General features: G+C 44.3%; 1 protein-coding gene across 3 annotated transcripts; it reads left to right on the top strand.

The window, feature by feature from the left end:
* Nucleotides 1-7,843: 7,843 nt before the first annotated feature.
* LOC109735540 (uncharacterized) lies at nt 7,844-20,913 on the top strand. 3 transcript variants are annotated; one of them, XM_020294757.4, is made up of 24 exons: nt 7,844-8,056; nt 10,774-11,000; nt 11,101-11,206; nt 11,525-11,626; nt 11,727-11,786; nt 11,910-11,988; nt 12,107-12,257; nt 12,352-12,475; nt 12,829-13,006; nt 13,151-13,179; nt 13,516-13,664; nt 13,740-13,842; nt 14,011-14,106; nt 14,194-14,246; nt 14,365-14,488; nt 14,710-14,772; nt 14,858-14,917; nt 15,031-15,192; nt 19,112-19,182; nt 19,268-19,361; nt 19,608-19,744; nt 19,849-19,929; nt 20,135-20,240; nt 20,602-20,913. In XM_020294757.4, the coding sequence occupies exons 1-24, from the start codon at nt 7,859-7,861 to the stop codon at nt 20,656-20,658; spliced, it is 2,610 nt and encodes an 869-aa protein (XP_020150346.1). In that variant the 5' UTR covers nt 7,844-7,858; the 3' UTR covers nt 20,659-20,913. The 3 variants fall into 3 exon arrangements, with proteins under 3 accessions (XP_020150346.1, XP_045089359.1, XP_040256008.1); XM_045233424.1 differs by lacking the exon at nt 7,844-8,056 and adding an exon at nt 9,229-9,561; XM_040400074.3 differs by lacking the exon at nt 7,844-8,056 and adding an exon at nt 9,314-9,568.
* Nucleotides 20,914-25,027: the final 4,114 nt, after the last annotated feature.

Genomic DNA, 25,027 nt, shown 5'->3' with positions numbered 1-25,027 from the left:
CCAGCATGTAGCTTTACGTATTAACATTTTGGGAGCACCGCTGAGAGTATTGTACAAACAAAGACTTAGGCAACACTATACTTTATGATTGATGCAGGGATACTGAATTAACCTACCACCTTTCATGGTTTTTTGTAGGGGGGCTCTTGTGATTTAGACACTTGCATTATACATTATATTTTGTTATTTGACAAGCCTTTTAAATCCCTTCTGTGCTTTTTTCTCAGAGTCTGGAAATATTCAAACCATATGATAGGGTGCCCATTGACTTTGCTAATAAGTCTGTTGATAATCAGTTGGCTGACAGTCTCATTGAGCTGTGTGGTTCTGACAAGGCATTAGTTGTGGGAAGTGCCGAATATAAAATAATAATTCAAATGGAACTGGTTAGTATAACTTTGTAAGCTTTCTTGTTGCTTATTTTTGGGTGAACAGTATTTGATCACCATTTGCTTTCAGAGAATAATCTGTCTGCATGTTGATGTTCCGGGTTGTGAGGTGATACTTTGCCGTCTGAAGGATTCCATCTGTAATTCTCTTGGTTTCTCGGGTGATCCAACGGCTATGCTGCTATACAAAGCACCCTCTGGCATCGCAATTTTCTCTTCTGATGAGAGGTACCTCAACGGTCTAGCGGAGGTACTTGTTCGTTCGTTGCTGATGCTCCTTATTGGTCTCTGTAATATACGAAGAATTCAGGATCGTCTGATCTATTTCTCTCTGTTTTTTCTACAGGACTTCTGGGGATGCTTGCCACCGCTTGTAAGTAACGCTCCCATTTTCTTTCTTACTATTTTTGTCATATGTCCTTACGACTCTTGTTGCCAACTCGAACAGAGTAGTGCTTTACAAAATACACTGCAATCTTTCACCTGTCTTGTTGTCAATTTTTGTTCCAACGGGTGGGTGCAATAAAAACGTTGACTCATTACTCGGTAGGTGTTATTTGTTATAATCATCAACTGATTTAAAATCGAATCAAGCTGGTGGGTTGGGAGTCTTTCCTCATTACCATATTCTGTTTTGGTGCCATGGTGCACTGTCTTCAATGGGCACATATCTGTTGATAGATCTTTAAAAGATCAATTAGAGCTGGTTGAAACCTAAGTGGGCACTGCTATGAACAAATTTCTATGAAGTGGTTACATCTTCCTACCTGAGGATGAATGAGGCCTGACATCAGACTCCTAACGACACTATCGATTATCTTCAAAATACTACTTATGAACATTCTGGGAGCACCCAATGTTAAGGCAAGGCGAGGCGCTTTGGCGCGCCGCGGGGGGGTCGCTCGCCGTTTAAGCGCTACTTCCTCCGTCCAGGTTTATTAGTCCCTCTCATATCTTAGGTCAAAGTTTGACCACCTACTCCTCCGTTCATAAATTAAATGTGAGATGTTCTAACTTGTTTCTGGATTGGATTTATATAGACACGTGTTAGTGTGTTTCTTCACTCATTTCAGTTCATATATAGTCCATATTGGAATATCCAGAACATCGTATATAGCGGTAACCATGTTCGCAGTAACCACGGCGATGTGTCATTTCAGCCTTCTCACTCTAGCATGGACTATCTTGCCACACAATGAACACTGGAGTAAATCTTTCCTCTCCAAATCTTGCCAGAACTCATACTTCCAAGCTAGATCGTCGGATGTAGCTCTTCTAGGATCTTTCGATAGACCATAAGAAACACTATACTTTATGACACTGATGCATGGCTACTAAATTACCCTGCTTCCTTTCATGATTTAGACACTTGAATTATACGTATTTGAGAAGCTTTCTTAATCCCTTCTGTTCTTATTTCATAGAGTCTGAAAGAATTCATGGCGTATGAGAGGGTGCCCACCCCCTTTGACCGGCCTATTGGGTCTCAGCACTGGGGGCAGCCCAGGGGTGCGAAAGGCGGGTCCTTTCCGCTCGTGTCTTTGGTTGGGGTAGCGGCGGATCTCGGGTGAGATGGTGTCAAGGTCTTGGATGTCGGGGCGGCGGCCCTGATGGTGGGTTCGCGAGGCTCATGGGCAGAGCCCGTGGCTGGGTGCTGCCCGGTTGCGATGGCCGTGTGGGCGGCGTGGTAGCCGGGGTGTGGCATTCGGTGGTGGTGATTGGTGGCCGGGGTGAAAACCTGCTCTATCTTCGGACGGACCGGCGGCGGCGAAGCTCGTTCCCTTCTTGAAGGCGTCGTCGCGGCTCTCATTGACTGTCGTGTTGCTCCAGGGGAAACTCTAATCCTCGGATCGGGCGGTGGCGGCGCTCCGGTGTCGTCCCCTTCTTGAAGGCGCCGCCTTGGAGCCCACGGTTCGTCATATGCGGCTTCACCTCTTCGCATAGTGCTAGGGATGGTGTTGCCGCGCTCAGCACCTATGTGTCATGCTTTGGGTGTGTGTGTGCGTATGTTGTGGGGGTGTGCGTTTGTACCAGGTGCTGTTGATCATTGCTTTATATATAAAGCGGGGCGAAAGCCTTTTTCGGTAATGCATGGAATCTTTAGAGAACTCTACAACAACAAGAGCAAGCTTGAGGCAGATAATTCTGTTCTTGGTTCAGTCATGGGAGAATTAGATGAAACAAGCACTTTGCTTAAAGATAAAGAATCTCAAGCTGCTGTACTTCGTGACAACGTCAGATGCTTGCAAGATGAGGTGACTACTAGTACTAGGGTCATTGACCTGACAATTGATCCTGCAGAGAAAGATGCACCAGACTTGAGTGTAGCGATTGATACTGGAGCGACACAGGGAGCTGAGTCTGACGCAAGTGCAGAGGTCCAAGGGCTAACAGAGGCACCGAACAATGACAAGCTTGCATGTTCAGAAATTTTGGCCCCGACTGAACAAAAGAACGAGCATGGTCTGACACAAGTAGACAAGATCGACATGAGTCCGCTGAATAACGATGAGATATGTATGGTGATGTGTTGGCTCGCGAAGTCCGTTGAGAGAATGGATGCGTCATCTGAGAACTTGTCTCACGAATGGTCGTCCGAAGAGCGAAGGTTTGCCAACTATATTAGGAAGTCGATTGTTGCTATCGTCGTGAATGAAAAGAAAACTAGCGATGATGCTAAGGCTGAGTCCCGTGTACTGAAGCATAAACTAGTGGCTGCGGAGAAGTTAAATGGCCTCCTGACTCGGCTACTGGAAGCCAAGAAAACAAGCGAGGAAGCCATGGCCGAGACCCGTCAATTGAGGCATAAACTAGCAGCTACGGTGATGGAAAAGGAAATTGAAAAAGGTGGGCCGCTGGAGAAGGTGAATCATGCCGAGGCTCGGCTACGGACAGCCAAAGAAACCAGCGAGGAAGCAGGCAAGGCCGAGACCCCCAGTCAATTGAAGGATGACAGCCACTCGGACTCGGGTGTGGTGACCGAAAAAGAAAAAGAAAAGGAAAAGGATAGGCTGCTGGATGAAGTGAAAAGTCTTCAGGCTCAGCTACGGATAGCGAATGAAACTAGCGCGGAAGCCATGGCCGAGATCCGTAGGTTGGAGCATGAAATAGCCAAGATCCGCATATTGGAGCATAAATAGACTAGCTGCGGTCACTGAAAAAGCGAATGAAAACGCTGTGCCCAACGCCAAGGCCGCTCTTCTATCAGTATGGCGGTATCCATCCTTTGATACAACGCCTTCGGGCTATAGAATGACGTGATCATCAACTTGTAACATTGAGTTCATTAATGAACTGACCAATATGTAGAGCAATCAGAAGCAAAACTTATGATCTCTGCGATTGATGCGCCTTGGTGGCCACCATCTTTCCACTTGTGCAATCACACCACAATACTTCATGACGGCGTTTGAAATGGTGTACCATCAATGGAATTGCGATTTCACATTGCAATCATAGATCGCATCCAAATTACAGGGCTTCTGCTCATGAACCGGGCTCCCTCGCCCACGCATCAGCCGCCACCCAGTCCGAAAACCACAAAGGCACGTTCCAAAGCCCTGAATGATGATGATCAGGGTGTCCCTCTATGATGTTAGACCTTGTGGTCACGAAGCGCAAACCCCTCCCAACGGTAGCGAAAGCACGTTATGCGTTTCTACTTGCTCTGAAAATCCCGTAACGAGGGCGGGCATCACCGTGCCTCACGGTCCTCCTCAACTACGGAAGCCTAGAAACACCCGGCATCGCCACCTCTGGCTTGCGATCAACCCCTCTCGCAAGACCCCATTCCTTGGTCCTAGACTCCTTGTACACCTTGATGTGTTTCTTTCATTATTTTTCAGCATGATGCAGCCCGGTGAGAACTCGTAGGAGCGGTAAAGCTAACGGCGACTCCGAGATTACATACTTCATGGGAGATGACACGAGCAGTAAAAACTAAAAACACTACTCGCTTCTCTGACATACTGTTACACAGCAACAAGATCGGTTTGAACAATCGCTGCCTTGAATGCTCGACAATCGCTGCAGACGGTGCATGCCGCACGTATGGACATGATACTAGCTAGTCCTAGCTGAGATCGACCAATGCAGCAAAAGTTTTTGGCTGACCATGACCAGTGACCACGTGACAGTGAATGAGAGGACGAAACTAGCCACAGCATATACGCACAGGAGATGGACGGGGTACGTACGTGTTCCCGATATTGATATTACTACGGCTGTCGATCGATCTGTCACCGTGCATGTGAGGTTGCACTGGGTTTTGCATGCACATCTAGCACGCGTACGTGTAGCGGAGTACACGCGCGTACGTACCGAGAGACCACTTTCCTTTGGTCGATCGTCGCCGGGCCTGGCCTACGGTGTTTACGGTAGAAATGCATGCGTTTTCACTCGGCACCCGGCACTCGCCGGGGCCAACCTCACCGGCTGCACTGCACAGATGAGCACAGACAGTGCATTGCTGCAGAGAAATGAATGAAGTGCATGCCGGCGAAAGCGGTTGATAAGCACGTAGTAGTACGTGTACGAGCGAAACCCGGTGCAGCGCTGCCCGTGCTAGACTGTGCAGAGGGTCACATGCATGCATGCTGACACAGTGACACGTACCCGGCCATGGTAGGCAGGCACATGCACCTTGCGCATGGTGGCATGTCTCCTGACACCGATCTCGTGGTGAGCCAATGAATTGCAACAAGAGACTGCCATCCCCACCCATGTCCACCGTATAGGCTCTTGATTCGCAGGTCCACACTCGATACGGAACGAGAGCGACCGGCCCTTTTCCATGGACTATAATAGATGGAGGGAGGGAGTAGCATCCCACAGGAGGCAGCGATTCCCTGTAATTTTGGAGCACTCCGACCGTGCGGTCGCTCCCAGCACTGGCCTGTGCAGGTGGTTGGTCGTCGATCAGGATATCAAGGTTAGATAAAGTACACGGCCGAAAGATAAAATAAAAAAGATAGCCCTCTTAGAGCATCTACAGCCGCGATGGCCGAATCCGGTCCCTCAAACGCCCGCGGACACCGTCCGTGCGCGTCCACGGACACTGACCGAGCACGCCTCGTATTTGGCACTCTGCATCCGTGTATCTTATATCCGGCGCCTTATACCTATACTACCTATGCAAACGTTGATCTACCCGACGTGATCAACGGATCAAAGAATTGGATGTAAAGGAACACAAGATTGGCTGCAAATGGACAATAACAAACTTCGCCACATCCAAAAGATCATAGTTTGTCACCGGACAAGTTCTTAAACATCTACAACTAAAAGCGATATAAACATTGAGGGGGGAGGGGGGATCAAGCTGTAGGCGTCCGCGGCTGTGAGGAGGTGCAGCTGTCGTCGTCGTCTGAGTCGGAGTCAGAGAGGACAATGAGCCCCTTCATCGGACGAACTGCCCTGTCCTGCTCCCGCTTCAACCTGGCGACCCGAGCCTTCTCAGCCACCGCCTCCTTCGCCTCGCGCTCCGACTGCTCAATAGCAAGCCGGAGCACCTTAGCGTTATTCCGTCGGAGACGGCGAGCATCCGTCTCCGCCGTCGTCAGGGAGCGGCGGTAGACCCATGCGAGGCGGCGCATGTCCTCGTTGGGTTCTGCCTCCGTCCTGCGGCGGCGGCGTGCGGACTACTCTGCCGCATCCCTCTCCCGTGCACGCTGCCTCTCGTGGCACGCAGCGCGCGCCTCCGACTCTGGAGTGCGTGTGCGGGACGGCGGCGCGAGCACAAGCACCAACGTTGGCCGCGTGGAGGAGCGGCCGGCGGGGGAAGGAGACGGCGCGGGGCCGGCACGGACTGTGATGTCCTTGCGTTGCTGCGTGCGGGCCGGGAGGATCCAGCTCCGGTGTCCGCGCTGCGCCGACGCGGGAGCTGCAGCGACGCTCCAGATCCGGAGTTGCCGCCGGTCTCCACCTTGGACCGCTCCAGCGCAATGTGGAGGGGCATCTCCTCCTCGTATTCAAGCTCTGAGCTGGAGTCGCTGCCGCACCCGTTCATCGTCGTGGATGGGGTCGGAATTGGAGAGGGAGAGGAGTTCTGAGCCGGAGTCGCTGCCGGACCTGCTCAGACATTTCATCGAACACATGGCGGGCGAGGTGTACGTCCGCCTGAATAGGACGCACCGAGGCGACAACCATGTTGTGGGAGGCATGGACGCCCGAGAGGGGTTTCGGGCACATGGTGGTGCTGCTACGGGTTGGGATGGTGACAGAGGTGGGTACAACGGCGAGCAAGGCAAGGGCGGTGCAGACGAGGCAAAAGGGAGGAAGAGGCCTAGGGTAATTCAGGCGAGGGTTGGGGACAATTTGGAGAGGATTAGGGTGGGTCCATCTGTCAAATCCTACATGGTGGACGCGTCCGGACGGACCCAAATCTGCCGTACATACGGGTTGGGTTTGAGGGGTGCCAGGCAACCCGGACATATGGGCTGAGTAGGGTCCGGTTGGATGTCATTTTTTGGTGTCTGGGCTATGCACCCGGACATATGGGGGCAGAGTAGGGGGTCCGGTTGGAGATGCTCTTATGTGTAAAAAGTAACAACAAAAGAAATTTATGTTTATAATTAATGTGCTAAAATTTGAAGAAATATGGGCCAATTATATATGAGGCATTCGAAAAAGGTTCCAGTCGTTTGGCCTTCTTCTTCTTCTTCTTCTTTCTCCCTCGTATTTTTTTCCTCGAGACGCCCATCCCGCGGACCGCCTACCTGGCGGCACCCCCTGCACGCCTCGCTGCTGCCGCCTTCGTAATGCTTCTCCCCCCCCCCCCCCCCAACACACACACACACACACCCACCGTTCTTCTTGAACGGTAGCAACCCACCCCACATCCCGAACCGTCATCCCCTATCTCCCCTCCCCTGCCGACGATGCTGTCGCGTCGTCCCTGGTTCCAAGTCACTCCCAGATCGGCCTCTTCAGCGACCGCCCACCTCGATGTCACTTGCCTTGGCACCCCGTCTACGCCTCCTCTTCTCTCCAGAATCGCTAACCTGAATTCAAATTTGAGGCAACTTGTATATCGCAAACACGAAGAATTGTATCTTACCAGAAATATTAGCACTCTAGAATATTTTTGTAGCTGAACACTCTAGATATATTATTTACTATTTGAAGACTAATAAATAGCAAGGGACAACCCACGAGAACGAAAGAAGCAGAAGGGTGAAGAGGGGCGGACATCATTAAGCTCCGATCTATAATTCGGGGATCTTAATCCTAATCCCATTCTTTGTCTCTAAATCCTGTTTGTTGAGACGTAGCACGTTGTTTTTTTTAGGTGAAGACGTAGCACGTTGGAGGACGATGTCATGTGAGTTGTGTGACTCACACTAGACTAGACCAGCCCAAGCCCATCGTCCACTCCGGCAGTCCGACTTAAATAGAAGTGGGAGGGCAGAGCAGAGATACAGAGCTAGAGGGAGATTGAGAGAGAGCAGAGGAGAACAGAGCAGAGCAGGATGAGGGTGGCGGTGGTCGGCGGCGGGGTGAGCGGGCTGGCGGCGGCGCATGAGCTGCTCGCCGCCAGTGGCGGAGACGGCGTGCGTGTGACCCTGTACGAGGAGGAGGACCGCCTTGGAGGGCGTGCCAGCACGGTGGCCGTCGACGATGGCGCCGGACGCGTCCACCTCGACCTCGGCTTCCTGATCTTCAACCAGGTACGTACGTACATGCATGAGTGAAGCCACCTGCCTCATGCAGAACCAACTCGAGAAGAGAACCATAGAACAACTCTTTGGTTTTCTACAAGTGTGTCTGTACCTCGCATAAAATTGTTTCTGAAAAAAGTATACGAAAACGTACCGCTGTCATAGACAAGAATATTTACAAGGCTTGTAAAAATTGCTCCATTGTCAAGAGAGAAGGAAAAACCGTCCAAAAAAAAGGAGAGAAGGAAAACGATATACTAGATCACTGAGGTGAATACTGGAGCTGAACCTCTAGATATAGATCCTTCCTACCTTTTCTTTTTTGCGAGAAATATATAGATCCTACCTTAGGCCCTGTTCGGCAACTCTCCACTCCTTGAGTATGGAGCGGAGCGTCTTTTCAGCGACTCCCCAAATTAGAACCGGATGCTGCTCCGCTCCGGAGTGGAGTTGGAGAGCGGAGAGAGTCCAAACGTGTACTTAATCTTGGCATTCGGAGTCCTTGTTTGCTTCTTGTAACTCGGTGCTGATTTTAATTATGACATATTCTCTTTACCATTTGTTTTTTAGGGGTTCCCTTGACCCTTTGTGGCAATATGTTCGTGTAGAACCGGGCATGCTCTTTTCAGTTTTTGAGTGGACGGCATGTTATGTTTAGAACGGTCCATTAAGTTTGCGTTTTTTAAAATGTGTTTTCTAGCATGTCGTAAAATGTTACTGTCAAAATGAGTTTAAAACAACAGAAAAATTAATATATTACTGTACAATTTTTTTGAAAAAAATTCACGTACCTCGGTAGAAATGCCCATATAAATGAAACAAAATGTTTATCACACATTTTTAGAGATATTCATGTATATAAAAGATATTAGAAAACGTTGACAGATTAAACATGTTCTTCATATACTTAAAAAAATTATTAACATATTTCAAACTCAAACATATACCTTGAAAGAAAAAAAAATTAAATATAGGCGAAGAATTAAATTAAAAATAAAATAAAATAAAAATATAGGAAAGATAAAAAGAAACAACAGCAGAAAACAACTACTCCTATAGTAAATAAAATAATAAAAAAGGAAATCTGAAACAGAAGAAGGATGGAAATGGGCCCGGCCCTAACAATTAATTTCGTTGGACATCTTTCCACTTACTCTTCTCCTCGAAAAAAAAAAAAAACCTTTCCACTGATTCCGCCAGCCATCATCTATGGTCCTCCGCCGCGGCGGCCAACTTCGTCGTCTCCGGCGGGCCGCAACCGGCGATCTCGACCACACCGTCGTCTCCGGCGGGCCGCCACCGTCGAGGCTTACCCATCGCTGCTCTGTGCGTTCGCCTATGTCAGCCGGCGCCGGCCCGAAAGCCGCTCCGACGAGGCGCCCCCCGGCACCCACCGATGCTGCTTCGGCGGCGCCACGAAGCCTCCCCCTTGCAGCCCTATGCCTTCGCCTACTGCAACGCCCTGCCGCCGTCATTTGAAGCAAGCCCCGTCAGTCTCCAAGACAGCAGGGAAGGTGCTCGGTAAAATGCTTCTAAGCGCCAAACTCATCCAGTGTCTACTTATTTGCTCATTGATTTAGTTCGGAAAGACTAACTGTGTACAAACAATTACCCAACCAAATACTGCCATTCAACTTGACTCATTTTGTTTTCAAACTAAGACTCAATTTGACTCATTAAATCAATTTTTAACTGGGTTATGTCAGCTTGGAGATTGGTCACCACCATAGCATATGAACCTACGGTATCTGACCTCACCATTCAGAGTTAGGCGCGATCTAAATGACACTGTTACTAGCTCGAGGGAAGCAATTTCATTGGCCGTGATTTAGGTTCGGAACTTTCCTAGCGAGTGGGTAGATTCTACAGCACTAGTTTCTTCGCATTACTGTTTCGTTTTCTTAAATGTGTCTATATCTCATAAAAATGTTCCCGTAGATCATCAGTCAGAAGTCAGAACGAGAATGCTCACCAGGCTTATGAAAATTGTTCCGTTATAATTATATAGAGGGAAGTGAACATTATGGTTTTTGCTGGGAAAATGAAGTTTCTGAAAAGTACAGGAAAAGGTTCAGCTGTCACAATGAGAATGTTTACAAGGCTTGTGAAAGTTGCTTTATTGTTCAGAAGGAAGAAATCATTATGGCTTTTGGAGCAATTAGGAAAATTTCGAAAAATATTATATTAAAAAATTGTTCAAGAGTTAAGTCTTTCGTAGGCGTTGTCGAAATGTGTGTGCTGGTGTAAGTTCGTGTGTTCATCTATGTGTTTTACTCAGAGTTCAGAGATAGACTTTTTTTCCCTCGGTATCAAATTTCCAGCGCTATTGGCGCCCACGCCTAGCATTAACCAATGTTGGGAGGCCTTTCCTCACGGTATCTGGCATGATCTCAACAATCAGAGCTCTTGTTCCCTTCTTACAATTCAGTGCTTATCTAAGATTATGACATGTGTCCATCTAGCATTTGCTGTCATCTGTTGTACATCCCTTGAATGGAGCCGCATTGACTGCCTAAGTTATGTATTGTCATGTTTTCAAAATTGTACTATAATGCTTATGGTTGCAAATACAATTGTAGCTGTACATGTTAGTTTATATCTGTTTAGTGTGCATGGTTGTAACCTATTTTGATATTTTAATTTACTCTGATTAAATCTATTCAGAGGAAGATCTTCGTAAACCTATATTATAAGATTTTTTGTTGTACCATATGCATCAATTGTAGGTAACATATTCCCACATGATGGAATGGTTAGAAGGGCTCGGGGTGGAGATGGAGAGATCAGACATGTCTTTCTCAGTGAGCACACAATCGGACGGCGGCAGCAGAGGATGTGAGTGGGGCAATGGCAACGGTATCTCGAGCCTCTTGGCGCAAAAAGCCAATATACTGAAAACAAGTTTTTGGCGTATGGTCCGTGAGATACTGAAGTTCAAGAACGATGCTCTGACGTAAGCAGTTCAGTCCCTCAGTTCTCATGTGAAGCTGTACATATGCCTTGTGTTTATATATGATAACAATTAACTTGCTGGTTTAATCTTTGGAATGAAGGTACCTGGAGTATCATGAACATAACCCTGACGTGGACTGTAATGAGACATTGGGGCAGTTCATTCAGTCACATGGATATTCGCTATTTTTCCAAGAAGCTTATCTTGTACTGCTTCTAATCTACTTGCTTATGCTTCTCCTTTTTTGGTGTATCCAGCAACTCTTTGGCGAACATCAGAATTTCTATATTCAAGTTTTGATTTTTATGTTTTTGAACAGTCATGTAAAACTGTAAAAAGAAACTACAATTTTCTGTTAATTATAAAATTCAGATGAAATGTTCAAATTCTAATGAAAATCTGGGCTGACTACTTGATGGCTAGTATGTTTTCCCACCAACATTGGTGCAGTGCAGGGGACGGTAATTAAGGCTGGTTATTATGTACTATTGAGTTGGTGACACGAAAATATATATTTGGTGCAGATTCCAGTGTGTGCAGGCCTGTGGCCATTTTCATTCCAAGGTGTTTTGAGCTTGTCCGCTTTCTTCGTGCTATCATTTTTCCGTAACCATGACCTTCTTCAGGTGCCTAGCTACTTTGTATATATGTTCCATTCCCACTGCATTTGCATTCTTAATTCTTCTTTGTGCATTAGAAAGCTGATTAAAGTTGCTGCACTCTCAGCTGTTTCGCTACCCCCAGTTGCCCACTGTCAAGGCTCTTTTGCAGTCCGTTGTAGACAAGGTACTTACAGCGACCCAGATGGGTGACAACAGGGTCACACATGATCGCTGTTTATTATACTCTATAGGCTTTAGCTGCAGTCAAATGCAGGGATTAAACAGTGCAACTGTTGCGTACACGCAGGTAAAAGGAGAATTGGAAAGCATGGGCTGTCGAATTAAAACCAGCTGTCGGGTCAAATCCGTTTCAAGTTTTGATGGAGGTAAATACATGCGTTATTGCTAATGCCAAACTCTTTGTTGATTTCCTGGGAGTACAAACAATGTGTCTGTCATCATATTATCTTGGCACTAACGGAAACAATATCTTGGCACTGGCAGCTGGCCACAGAGTCTTGGAGAATGATGGTTCAGAGGAAACATATGACAGTGTTATCCTTGGGGTCCATGCACCCAATGCTCTGAAAGTACTAGGAGCTGAAGCTACACATTACGAATTGAAAATTCTAGGTGCTTGTCAGTATGTCCACAGGTAAAGCCCGTCTTCTCCCGTCTTCTATTGCTAAACGAATGCATAAATAAAGTTTGATCTGATGTACTAATCGCAAGACACATTTATGTTGCAGGGATATATACCTCCACTGCGATCAAAATTTGATGCCCCGAAATTCGTCGGCATGGAGCGCCTGGAATTTCCTGGGGACAACTAGCAGGGGTTTTTCTGTTACTTACTGGCTAAATCATATACAGGTAAATTCTTTGGTTTCACATACAGGTTTTGTATAATGAATTAATTGTATTGATGATATATATCTTGAAGAAGGGCCCTGCACCGGATTTATTACGACGCTGAAACCATTTTGTACGTTAGCGTTACATGTTGTCAGGACTAGGCATGTCTCCGCAGCAAAAAGAAAGAAGAATGGATAAAGTCATTTCTGTGTAGCAATAAGCCATATTTTCATCACCTTAGAACCAATACACTCTAGAGCAGACTCACTGAATAAAAGCAAAATGGAACCTTCAGCCCAACCCCTCCAGCAGTATGAATGGATTACTTAATTTTTAATTGTGGTATATTTGATCTTTTTTCGCAATTCCAGAAAATTGAATCTGCCAGGCCTTTCCTGGTGACACTCAACCCCCCCTGTGTTCCGGATCATGTACTCCTTAAATGGTCTACAAGCCTTCCTGTTCCGTCTGTGGCTGCGGCGAAAGCTTATCTTCAGCTTGATAAGATCCAGGGAAAGAGAGGAATATGGTTCTGTGGGGCATATCAAGGTAACCTGTTTCATGAATTTCAGTTTGTAGATGATTTGTTCGCAACAACTTGCATGTAGATGTACGACATACTTTTACTACATTAAAGTTTGGTATGAAATAAGAACATCAGGTCTCAAATGTCTCTTCTGCCTTGGGTAACAGGTCACGGCTTCCATGAAGATGGATTGAAGGTATTTGCATGCACAACCTCTCCACTCTCTTTTGGACCTGTGTGCCATAGTGGACAATACTGTTACGTGCTAAAATATTTGACAACAGTCTAACAAATCTGAACATAAATAATCCTATCATAACCATAACAAATTATATCCTTGTTTACCTCTAGTTGGCCTAAGGCCCAAGCTACTAGATCTCCAAGGTTCTCCTTTATTAATCTATGGGGGCCGTTTCCTTTTTACACCAGTCTGAAAAATACGTTTTTGGTTTCAATCACATAATTCAGAATGACTATTTCATGAAATAGATACATGCGGTCTATTTTTATTGGACATATTGAATCGATGCAGGCTGGGAAAGCAACAGCTCAAGGTTTGCTTGGAAAGAAATCCGAACTTCTGCTGAACCCAAAGCAGATGATTCCATCATGGACTGAGGCTGGGGTGCGCCTTGCAGTTGCAAGATTTTTTAACCTATACATATCCATCGGCAACTTGATGTGAGTCCTTTTATGATCAATATACTACACGACGTCTAATTATGATTATTTTTCACCTTAAAATTTTTCGTGCAGATTGGTTGAAGAAGGAGGTAGTGTGTTCAGCTTTGGTAAAGCTTGCGACAAATGCCGTGTAAAATCTGTAATGCGAGTTCATGACCCCTTGTTCTATTGGAAGGTTATCTTCTCTTCTCTTTTTCTTCCTACACATGCATTTTTTGTTTTTTCTGATTGGTGATGTGTCCATGCATGATTCTTTATTTCTTATATACTCCACTGCAATTTCTTTATCCAACCTTCTCATTTGAACTACATGTGTTTATCCTGGCTCTCTCACGGCTTTCAGATTGCAACAGAAGGAAACCTTGGCTTGGCAGAAGCCTATATTAACGGCTGTTTCTCTTTTCTTGACAAGAGAGAAGGCCTTCTGAATCTTATCCTGGTAAAACTATATCATAGCCTATGAGCTTATTGGTAGAGCTATTTCTTTCTTCATTACAGATCAAATCAATGATCCACTCCCCTGCAGATTCTCATTGCTAACAGAGATGACCGTAGGAACCGCCGCATTGCCAGAAAAGGGTTCTGAACCTTCAATTCTCCACTAGATTCCTATGAATTGTTTCATAAAAATGAAGTAGTATCTATGAATCTCTGTGATTGTGACTAATCATGTATATAAAAATTGTTCGGTTTGCAGGGGTCGATGGACACCATTGCATGTATTAGGTCGGTTGGCACATGCTAAGTACTTTTTGGGCAAATTCTCGAGGAAGAACACTGTGACACGAAGTCGCCGAAATGTCTCTCAGCACTATGATCTTGTCAGTACTCATGTCTCTTCTTTTGTTATTATATTCCTTCAGGATTAAGATAACTAGCTGCTTCGGTCAATTTGTAATGCTATAATTATTGCAGATCTTGTAGAAATTGAGATTTTTTGTGTTCCAAACCTTATAAAAATGATAGATTATCATTCGGTACTTACCGTCTACATGCCAAAATATACTAATAGTTCTGTCTTTCTTCTCATATATGTGTGCAGAGTAACGAGTTTTTCTCGCTTTTTATGGATAAATCGATGACTTACTCTTGTGCAATTTTTAAGGTTTGTAAATCTTGTTATTTTGTTCTGCAGCTTGTAATTTTTGAAGAGTATTTTTGTTAATCATGGACTAAAATTAAATTGGTAGATGGAGAACGAAAGCTTAGAAGCAGCCCAGGAACGTAAACTTAGACTTCTACTCAACAAGGTAATACTACCATGTCTCCAGAGATTGTATCATTCGACTGATTACTAGTTAGACAACGTTGTGAACATGATCTGATGGTACTTCAACCTTGCAAAATACACATTTAACCAAAGGCTAAAGTCGAGAGGGGGCATCATGTTCTTGATATCGGTTTCGGCTGGGGAAGTTTGGCAATACAAGTGGTTAAGCAAACTGGCTGCAAATACACCGGAGTCACTTTGTCGGAGGAGCAGCTTAAATACGCCCAGGGAAAAGCAAGAGAAGCTGGCTTAGAGGTTAGTTATATGTTAGGCCCTCGTTTACGGCTTTATGCAATACACGTGCAGTTTAATTGTTTATCAATAATTGCTAATTCACCATATGCCTGTGTTAACTGAGAAAGTGTACTGTGAGGAAAATTTTCTATATTACTCCCTCCTTTAGGAAATACATGTGCAGTTTGATAGTTTATCAGTAATTACCGATCCACCATATGCATGTGCCAACTGAGAAAGTGTAGTGTGAGTATTTTAGGTTTTTTATCGTCCAGACCTCCACCCTTTCTTGTAATTGATGATGTAAAGATGTGAGAGTGAATATGCCATTTGATAGGTACAAGCATGGCCCAAATTTTACCAATAATTGATTTAGTTTCTGTTGCCGCCAATGTTTTGAAACAACGAGCTCCCTTGTCGATTTCCATTAGCGAAACCACCCAAACCACATAGTTCTTACAATGATAAAAGCAAAAACTAAACAAAGCAGCATAAAGAGTGTTTGCAAAACCAGCTACTTTTTTGCGCTACAGAACCAATTACTTATTACAGATCCAGGAATGTAGGAGCCAACAGCCCAAAAAAATTCTCAGGATCATTAATTCATTAAGTAACCTGCCAACCATCGGGACCCAACCATGTCTTCTCGCGTAAGCCTCTTTGACTACTAGTTGTATCATCAAGACTCTTCAAGATTTCTTCGATCTTGTTCTTTCTGCAAAATAGCCCAAGCGTCAGGGTTGCTGTACAGGCTGAGAAGATCACTAGGATATTGTTGTTTGAAGCAAGCTGCGTTTCTGATCTTCCAAATTGTTGAGCAAATTGCTCCTCCCCCACAAAGCACCAGTTTGTGATAGGACACTGGGAATGTATCAAACCACCCACCAAGTTGATCCTCAGTACTGTCTGGGGGTCTAACAAGGTCAAAGACACAAAGGATCACTTGCCATATCAACTTTTTTCTTTCGGTGTTTACCTCCTTTTTAGTTGGCTCAACCCTAAAAGCTGAGGAGCACAATTTGAAAATCTTGTTATTTGTTATGTTTAGCATAGCGCTACTAGGGTTAGCATTTGGAACATTAACCCACTATCAATAGTAAGATCTTCGTTCTCCTCTGACACAACTTGAAACAGATTATCTTCCATGGGTTCTTGCACATTTTTATGTTTTTCCTCTTCCTCAAACAAATTCATTCTTACCACTTCCAAAGATGTATCAACAGAAGTTAAAGCATGGAAATCAATATCACTAGCATTAACCCCTCCTAGCATATTAGTTGGATCTAGCAAAACATCATTAAGTATTTAAAATACTCCCTCCGTCCCAAAATAAGTGTCGCAGATTTAATACAAAGTTGTACTAACTTTGTACTAAATCTACGACGCTTATTTTGGGACGGAGGGAGTAGTTGGTAGAAGGGAGCTGTCAGAGACAGTGTTTGTACCTGAGAAAGCGTTCTTCAGGGCTGCTGTCTTCATAGCCAGCTCAGCCATGTGAGCATCTTGGCATTTTAGCCTATCACATCTTTTGACCTTAGCTCCAGAAGACCCAGCCTCCTGAACCCCAAGCCACCCAGCATCAGTTAGTTTCAGCTCCTCATTTTCTTTGTCGTTCTTAATGCTCCCATTATCGGGATCAAAAGCATTTTTTATTTTGGTCCCAAAGGGTTCTCAGTATTCTGCCACTTTCACTTGTGAAAAATGAACTCTGTCTTGACACCCTTGAAAATAAGTCAATTGTTCATCATCATCTCCTCCTGCTTCCTCTTTATCTTCACAGTTTCTTCTTCCATATCCTTTTCTTTGTCAATGGGCCTATCCAACACTCTGCTTCCTGGATCTTATTACCCGCAAACTCAGTCTGAGACAGTGTTGAAATTTCTGCAGTTTCCAGGGTAACACTCTCTAGCTCAGGCATAACCAGAGTTCCAATCTCAGTTAAAAATATAACTGTTGCGCAAGATGGTAGCCTTCAGGCTCATTACTTCTCTCTGCCTAGTGTTTTCTTTGTACTCTCTGTTTAGTGCTCAGGATTATCAGTTGTTCTCTTTCCAGTCGGCCCACCTGTATCCAGATTCAGAATACCATGCTCCACAGTTGACTCTACTGAAAAATGAATATCATATATCCAGGGTTTCACCTAACCCTCAACATAGGTCGAATTTTCTTGACATTTTTTTACATCCACTCTAAACCTTACAATATTGAGGTCCTCCAACAACTGCATATCCACTGTGTCCAATGTTCCATTGGAAGATCCACCCTCACATATCCCCTTGTAACGTCTCATCTCTTCTGGGCTCCATCTGCCCGCACACGCCTGTGCAATCTCCCCTTAGGTCTAAACTCAGTCAAAATCCTCACTGTTACATACACATTGCAGCCTTTTAGTTCGAAATCCTCGAAATCAACCAACATTTCAATCATCTCAGGAGAAGGAAACTGTACCACAAATCCTCCCCATTTTTTGCAGGGGACAAAATCCTCTCCTTTAGCAACAAATTCCCATGACCAATTCCGTTGATACTGCACGGAGAAACCAATACAACAATGCAGGGTTAAGGTTACCTCTAAACACTCGAATCAAACCGAGGGTTAGTGCAGTTTCCTAGCGCTGCGACGGTTTGGCCTGTTGTCCCAGATCGGAACTTTCATTCCTTTGTGTGGCTATACAGGCACATTTACCTTAGACGAAGTAGCCCTGTCTTGCTTGGTGGAGGCTGTAGTCGAGGAAGAATGCCCTTGAAGCACCGGCTTCGGCTTCCACTGTGTCTCCATGCGTGCCACCAAGTGATTGTGATTCGGGGCCCCCGCCCTTTGCGGTCCACCCTGATCCATCCACCGCTAACGGCACAGTCATCGCGGCCTCCACTCTTGTCATGACCTGATGACCACCACCTCTTCACAACATGCCATTCATTGCCCAAACCCCCTCCATAGCTTGCTTGACCTCTCCCTGCCACCCGCTTGCAACGAGTATCGCCGCCCCTTCCGCTGCGAAGGAGTCAACAACACCTCCCTGTAGGACCACAAATCACGAGCTCCAGATATCACCACCTTCCTACTCCCCTGCTGCTGCCTTGGTCACCATCGACATGATTCAGATTTGCGAGAGTTGAATGGGACAGATTGGGTGAGCAGCTGGCACGTACAACCCAGGGTCCAACCAGCCCACTCCAAATGAAACGGTATTCCCGGCCCCCACGTGCCCGCCAGCATTATAGTTTGGCTTTGACTTATTTTCTCACCTCAGCTCTAAGTTACGGCTTTACTCAGTTTACTGCTATGTGTTAGTATTCGATAGGTTTGTAGAATTTGGCGAGAAGAGTTTTCAATTTGGAACCAAAGTATACAAATATAGTTTGGTTAATCAAGATTTCTTTAAGCATTTGGATCGGACAGAGTCAGGTTTAATATATTTTTGGTTCTAAATATCTTTCGTGAAGAGAAATATCATTCGAGAATGGCACGTGGAAATAATAGACATGCACATTAAAAACAATAGAAATAGGCATGCAGTAGTAAGGATCCAAACACGTTACCGTTTTCGAAGCTTTTTCATTGCTACGGAAAACACACCTTTTCATGAACTTCCTAGGCGGAGTGTCATGTTGGGCCTTTAACAGCTTTGACTGTCGCTGATTGATCTAGTAACTTTACATGTCCCCTTAAAAAATGATAGTAACTTTACATCTGAGCCGTAAAACTTGCAAAATTATGCTGCTGTACCACATAAAAAATGGGCATATCCTCTGCTATTTGTGAGATTTTCTAGCAACTTATTTTTTCTGGCTAGCCTGTCATGCACTTTAAATATAGAATAGAATAGATAAATATAGACATGCATGCACAGAGAATTAATCTGGTTTTGTCCCCAGCTTACTTCGGCAGGGTGAAATCTTAGCTAACAATTCTACTGTCTATTGTTATTAATTTTTAGGACCACATAACTTTTCTGCTGTGTGACTACCGTCACATACCACCTTACAAGTATGACGCAATCATAAGCATGTAAGTATATATTACAGACGTGCGCAGTGACTTCGACAATACATGTACTCATTGTTATAATACGTATTCCTCTTCTGTGAATCAGCTGTATGATTGAACATGTTGGCCATGAATGCATGGATGAATTTTTTGCCTGCTGCGAGTCTTACTTAGCTGAAGATGGCATAATGGCCCTGCAGGTTAGTGCACGTCAAATATCATTTTCAACAACTAAGTGTCTTTCCATCCAACCTTACGGCTGGATTCCACTATCACCACAAACAATGTAGTATATATGCCTTATTTTGGCGCACGAGAACAAAATTTTGCTTTATTCTTTCGTATTGGCAGAAAACCCAATGAAACGTACTCCTATCCAAGCAAGACCTTAGGCTTACACTATCATGAACTAACCATTATCTGCAAATACATACATGTGCGTTTAGTTCATCTCAGCTCCAGAGGAACGGTACGAACAATACAGAAAAAGGCCAGACTTCCTAACAGAATACATATTTCCTGGTGGTTGCCTTCCTTCTTTGGCCCGTGTAGTGTCTGCCATGAGCACATCATCAAGGTTCTGGTACGTTTCACATCAATCGATTGATGCTTGATTGGTTACTTAATAGTCATGGATGAATCTCCATTGATTAAGCCCTGCCTGATCTTGTTGCGCACTGGGTGTAGCATAGAGCATGTCGAGAATATTGGGCCCAATTACTACCCAACTCTGATGTGCTGGATGGACAACTTCACTGCCAACAAAGAGTAAGTATCACCTGCCATCACTATAGAAGAATAGTGTTGTCCAGTTAATTAGGAAAAAAACTTAGTTAAAAACAAGACTAGCACATATATTATATGTTCATTGAGCAAGTAAGTTTGCTGTGACGATATATACACATCTACATATATAGTTACAGTTGGTTGCTCAGTTAGTATTAAAATCTTATTTGCTTTGTTTTTCTTGCAGTAAGATGTTGGCCCTGGGCTTTGATGAGAAGTTCATCCGTATATGGGAGTACTACCTCATATTCTCTGCGGCTTGTATGAAGTCACGGACACTTGGAGTTTACCAGGTACATATGTACGCATGCTGTAATGTATATAGTATTTACCTATGTTATTTCCAGACAAATTGAAGTCATATACTCCTTCCGGTACTCTTAAAAAGATGACATTTTGGAAAACAGCACGGTCTCCCAAATATAGCGACCATTAGTTTTCACCGCAATAAATTGTAAAACTTCATAAAATTGTTAAATGGTGAAAGTGTTTTCTTGAGAAAGACCTTCACTTGTGATTTTCATATAGCATTACTTTGAAACTTTGACCAAAATTATGTCTGAACCTGCACCTTTTTGTGGAAGGGAGCTAGCACTCCATATATTGACTGTGATGATGCCTGACTGTCTGACATTCTGCCAATGATGTATGCAGGTTGTTTTCTCTCGCCCAGGCAACCGTCGGCTAGGCCAGCCTTTGGCTAAAGCCTAAAGGCAACATATCCTTGTCCGTTCAGTTCTCGAACTGTTACTCACTTACTCCTCGATAGCCTATGACCTTTTAATAAGTCAGCCCTGGAATGGTTCGTTCATACGGGCAGCCTAATCAGGCGGTTTGTGGATCTATCTTGTTGTTTTAAACATGGAATGTTATTTTCATGGCAGTGTGTTATCTATAAATAAACTTCTATGTGTGTATGCAAGTGCTACCTTATATTGGTCAATAGAATTTGCAAATTGCATGGAAGGAACTGGTTTTTTGCTTTGATATCTATCATATCAAAAGAGTTGATGTCCTGGTTTGTTATTTTTGATCTATTCAGCATTTTACATTTTTTCTCTTCAAATGTTGGTTATGAGGCAGAATCAATGTTCCTAACTACCATTTTTTCGCATGGAGCCATAGGCCAACACATATACACACACATGTAAGGAAAATATGCATCACACCACTTATACAGTGAGTAAAGCATAAATGATATACAGCGGCAACAACAACAACAACAAAGCCCCTGGCCCCAAACAAATTTGGGTAGGCTAGAGCTGAAACCCGAAAGATCTCGCAACCCATTTATGGTTCTGACACATGCAAATCTAGCTTTCATGCACCCCTGTCAATGGCTAGTTTTTTGCTGAAATTTCAGTCCTTCAAATATCTCATTATGGACCCCTCATATGTCAAGTACAGTGTAACCTGACCTCTCTTGACATTCTCAACATGCTTTAGCCGTCCGCTATGCACTAGAGTTTCTGGAGGCCTGCGTTGAATATGCCCAAACCATCTGAGATGATGTTGGACAAGCTTCTTTTCAATCGGTGCTACCCCAACTCTATCCCATATATCATCACTTCCGACCCGATTCTTCCTTGTGTGGCCACACATCTATCTCAACATGCGCATCTTCATTACACCTAATTGTTGAACGTGTCTCCTTTTAGTCGGCCAATACTCAGTGGCATACAACATTGCGGGTCGAACCGCCATCCTATATAACCTGCCTTTTAGCTTTCGTATCACTCTTGTCAAAGCATAAATATAATTCTAACGCCCACACATAGATTCATAGTGGATCAACATCACTGAGTTTGAAGAGATAGAAGTCGTGTTGTGCTATAGCTTGGGTTTCCGTGCAGAATTCTGTAACCACTTGTACAGAATTCTGTAACCACTTACAATGAAGAAAACATACATGCTACACATAGGTTTAAATATAATTCTAACACCCACCCTTAGATTCACGGTGGGTTAACAACACTAAGTTAGGAGAGATAGAAGTCATGTTGTGCTCAAGCTTGGATTTTTGTAAAGAAATCAGCCCAAGGGCAACCCAAGTGGCAACTATCCATTGCAACTTGTTCTTGTAGGTGGAGGAGAATAATTCATTCTCATGCATTGTTGGTTGAAGCTGCAAGGGCAACCCAAGTGGCAACTATCCATTGCCAATTCCATCAAGACCGTCGGCATCAGGAATGAGGAAGAAACGGGTGATCCAAACGACCCAACAAAAGAGCCACCCAAGAATGTTAGAAGTGGGTTTCGGGAAAGAAGTGGGAGAAGGAGAAGGAGAAGCGAGAAGGCACGACGACCAAGATAACAGAGAGGTTCAAGGGCTTCTTGGCAAATGAGGACGAGGCATGTATTAAAGGCTCTGAATTGAAGGAGGACAAAAAGGCAGAGAGATTTAGCATCTTGATGGCGGCGGTCAAGAAGAAGATAACCTCAAAGAGAAGAAGACCAAACTCGAAGAGAAGAGAGTTGAGCTCACGGTTGCTTTGGCGCAGACACAAATGTTGACAATGAAGACCGCCGAGTTGGAACTTGAAGCGACGGTGATCGTACGTGTCGTCTATGTCAAGATGTTGTAGCACTTGTCGGTCAAGATAGAGGAGGACAAGAAGATGGTGGCCGAGAAGGAGGCAGTTGGCGAGGAGGAGCCGACGGCAAAGTGAGCAAGGAGGCTCGGACAGCCGGTCTGGCAGGCCAAAATGTTGGTTTTTTGCACGTACTGCATGACTGCAACTTTTGTGATTGGGCACATGTAAAAACTATGAACATCCGCTAATATTCATTTCTACACTCGACCTCATCTGATCTTGAACAGTAAGATCAAAGAAAATATTGGAAAAATTCAAAAAATCTGATTTGTTTTATTGCAAGGAAAATGTTTGAGTGCGTGAGATCCGTGTCCATTTTCCGCGCATTTGGACATATGAATAACTCTTAGCAAAAAAAAAGGTCTGAACACTACATGAATAATAAACTTTTTCACATATCGTAAATTTGTTTTGCTGAGAACTACTCAGATGTTTAAACATGCTGAAAATTGACAGGGGCATCACACACTCAAACATCTTTCATGCAATTCCTTTTTAGATTTTCGTACTTCCTTTGATCTAAATTAATTGGCGCCCACCTAGTACAACTTTAGTATAAAGTTCTACTAAGTGTGCATCAATTAATATGGATCGGAGGGAGTATTATTTCTTTCTGATTTCACGGGCAGGAGTAGATGAGTTTGGAAGCCATTTCACTGCTCTCGAACATCCATCTATTTTTGATTTGTGATCGGCCGCTATGAATATCACACTTTAATTTTATCTATATTGCTCCCCCACAATTTTTTTATCTATATTGCTATGCATATTTCTCTGAAACTTTAGTATAACTTATCTGAAACATGGCTATATTTGGTGAGTGGGGAATGAACATAATATCAATATTTAGGAAGATGCCTGGATCCCAAATTGTGCCACTAGGAAGATTGCGGCGCCTAAGGGGGGACAATTGTTATCGAAAGTGGCTGACCTGATTGACCCTGCTTCGAATAATTGGGACGAGGGCCTGATTAGACAAACTATGTGGCCCATTGATGTACAATGGATTCTTTCAATCCCGCTTTCGTAACATGATATGACAGATTTCATTGCCTAGAGTTATACGAAAAATGGTATGTTCTCGGTACGGTTTGCTTACTCTGTGGAGTGGAGTTATCAGTATGGAATTAAACTAAAACATTCTAATGGGATGGGGCGAACCACAGCTAACCCTATCTGGTGTCTGATATGGAAGTTATCTTGTCCAGCAAAAGTCAAAAAATTTATATGGCGTACGTTACATGGCACACTTTCATGTCGGGTCACACTCGCTAATAAACACATGAAGGTCTCACCCATTTGTCCTACTTGCTCTCAGGGTTTAGAAGATACGAAACACATGCTTTTCCTCTGCAGTAAAGCAAAGGAGGTTTGGAAGAGGCTAGAGATGGATGAGATTATTGATAAAGCTTGTGAGGTTGATCATGCTGGAGAGGCGGCGTTGGAGTACCTTCTACTTCTTCTAGACCAAGATTTGCGTATTATGGGGTGCCAAAATGTGCGTGAAATGATAACTATTTCAGCTTGGTATCTATGGTGGGAAAGACGGAAATTAATGCACAAGGAATTAACTCGGAATGCAACTCAAATTTCAATGGGGATCATAGCCCTCACGTCAAACTTCGTAAATGCATCAACTCCAAAGGCTTCCATGAAAGAGGGGGGTTGGTCTTGTCACCCTAGGGGTTTTGTGAAACTTAATGTTGATGCTTCTTTTGATCATGACATGCTGAAGGGTATGATGGAGGCGGTTTTGAGAGACGACAAAGGTAGGTTTATCGCTGGAGGAAATGCGAAGATTGGCTATTGTGCGGATGTTCTGATGGCAGAAGCCTTACCTCTCAAATTTGGCCTAACATTGGCGCAAAGGGCGGGGTGTAATCGTCTTATCATCAACTCAGACAACCTGGAGGTGATTGAGACCATGCAGGACGGAGGACAGTCGGCGGGTGCGGCAGCGGCAATTTTCGATGACTGTTTTCACTATGCCTGTGATTCTGTCATGACTAGATTCGAACATTGTAATAGAGAGGCAAATAAAATAGCTCATGAGCTCGCTAGATTAGCTAGATTTTTTTCGACTTTGGATTGGTTTGAGGAGCCTCTAAATGAAATTGTAATGATCCTCATAAATGATGTACTGGTTATTTCTAATGAATAAAGTTTCGGTTTATTTTAAAAAAGAAAGCGTGCATCAATTAATATGGATCGGAGGAAGTATTATTTCTTTTTGATTTCGCGGTCAGGAGTAGATGAGCTTGGAAGCCATTCACTGCTCTCGAACATCCATCTTTTCTGATTGTGATCGGTCGCTATGGATATCATACTTTAATTTTATCTATATTGTTATGCATTTGAAATGAAATTTAGGCCACAAATAACGTGTCCATTTTAGGGGAGATGAACTAGCTTCTTTCGCGGCCGTCTTCCTTTTACCGCAGCAAAATGCACCGTGACCATTTGTGGCAGCAGCGTCTCTTTCCACG

This window comes from Aegilops tauschii, chromosome 2 (genome assembly GCF_002575655.3).
Source record: "Aegilops tauschii subsp. strangulata cultivar AL8/78 chromosome 2, Aet v6.0, whole genome shotgun sequence".
NCBI classification, from domain to species: domain Eukaryota; kingdom Viridiplantae; phylum Streptophyta; class Magnoliopsida; order Poales; family Poaceae; genus Aegilops; species Aegilops tauschii.
This window is presented reverse-complemented; position numbering and strand designations above follow the sequence as displayed.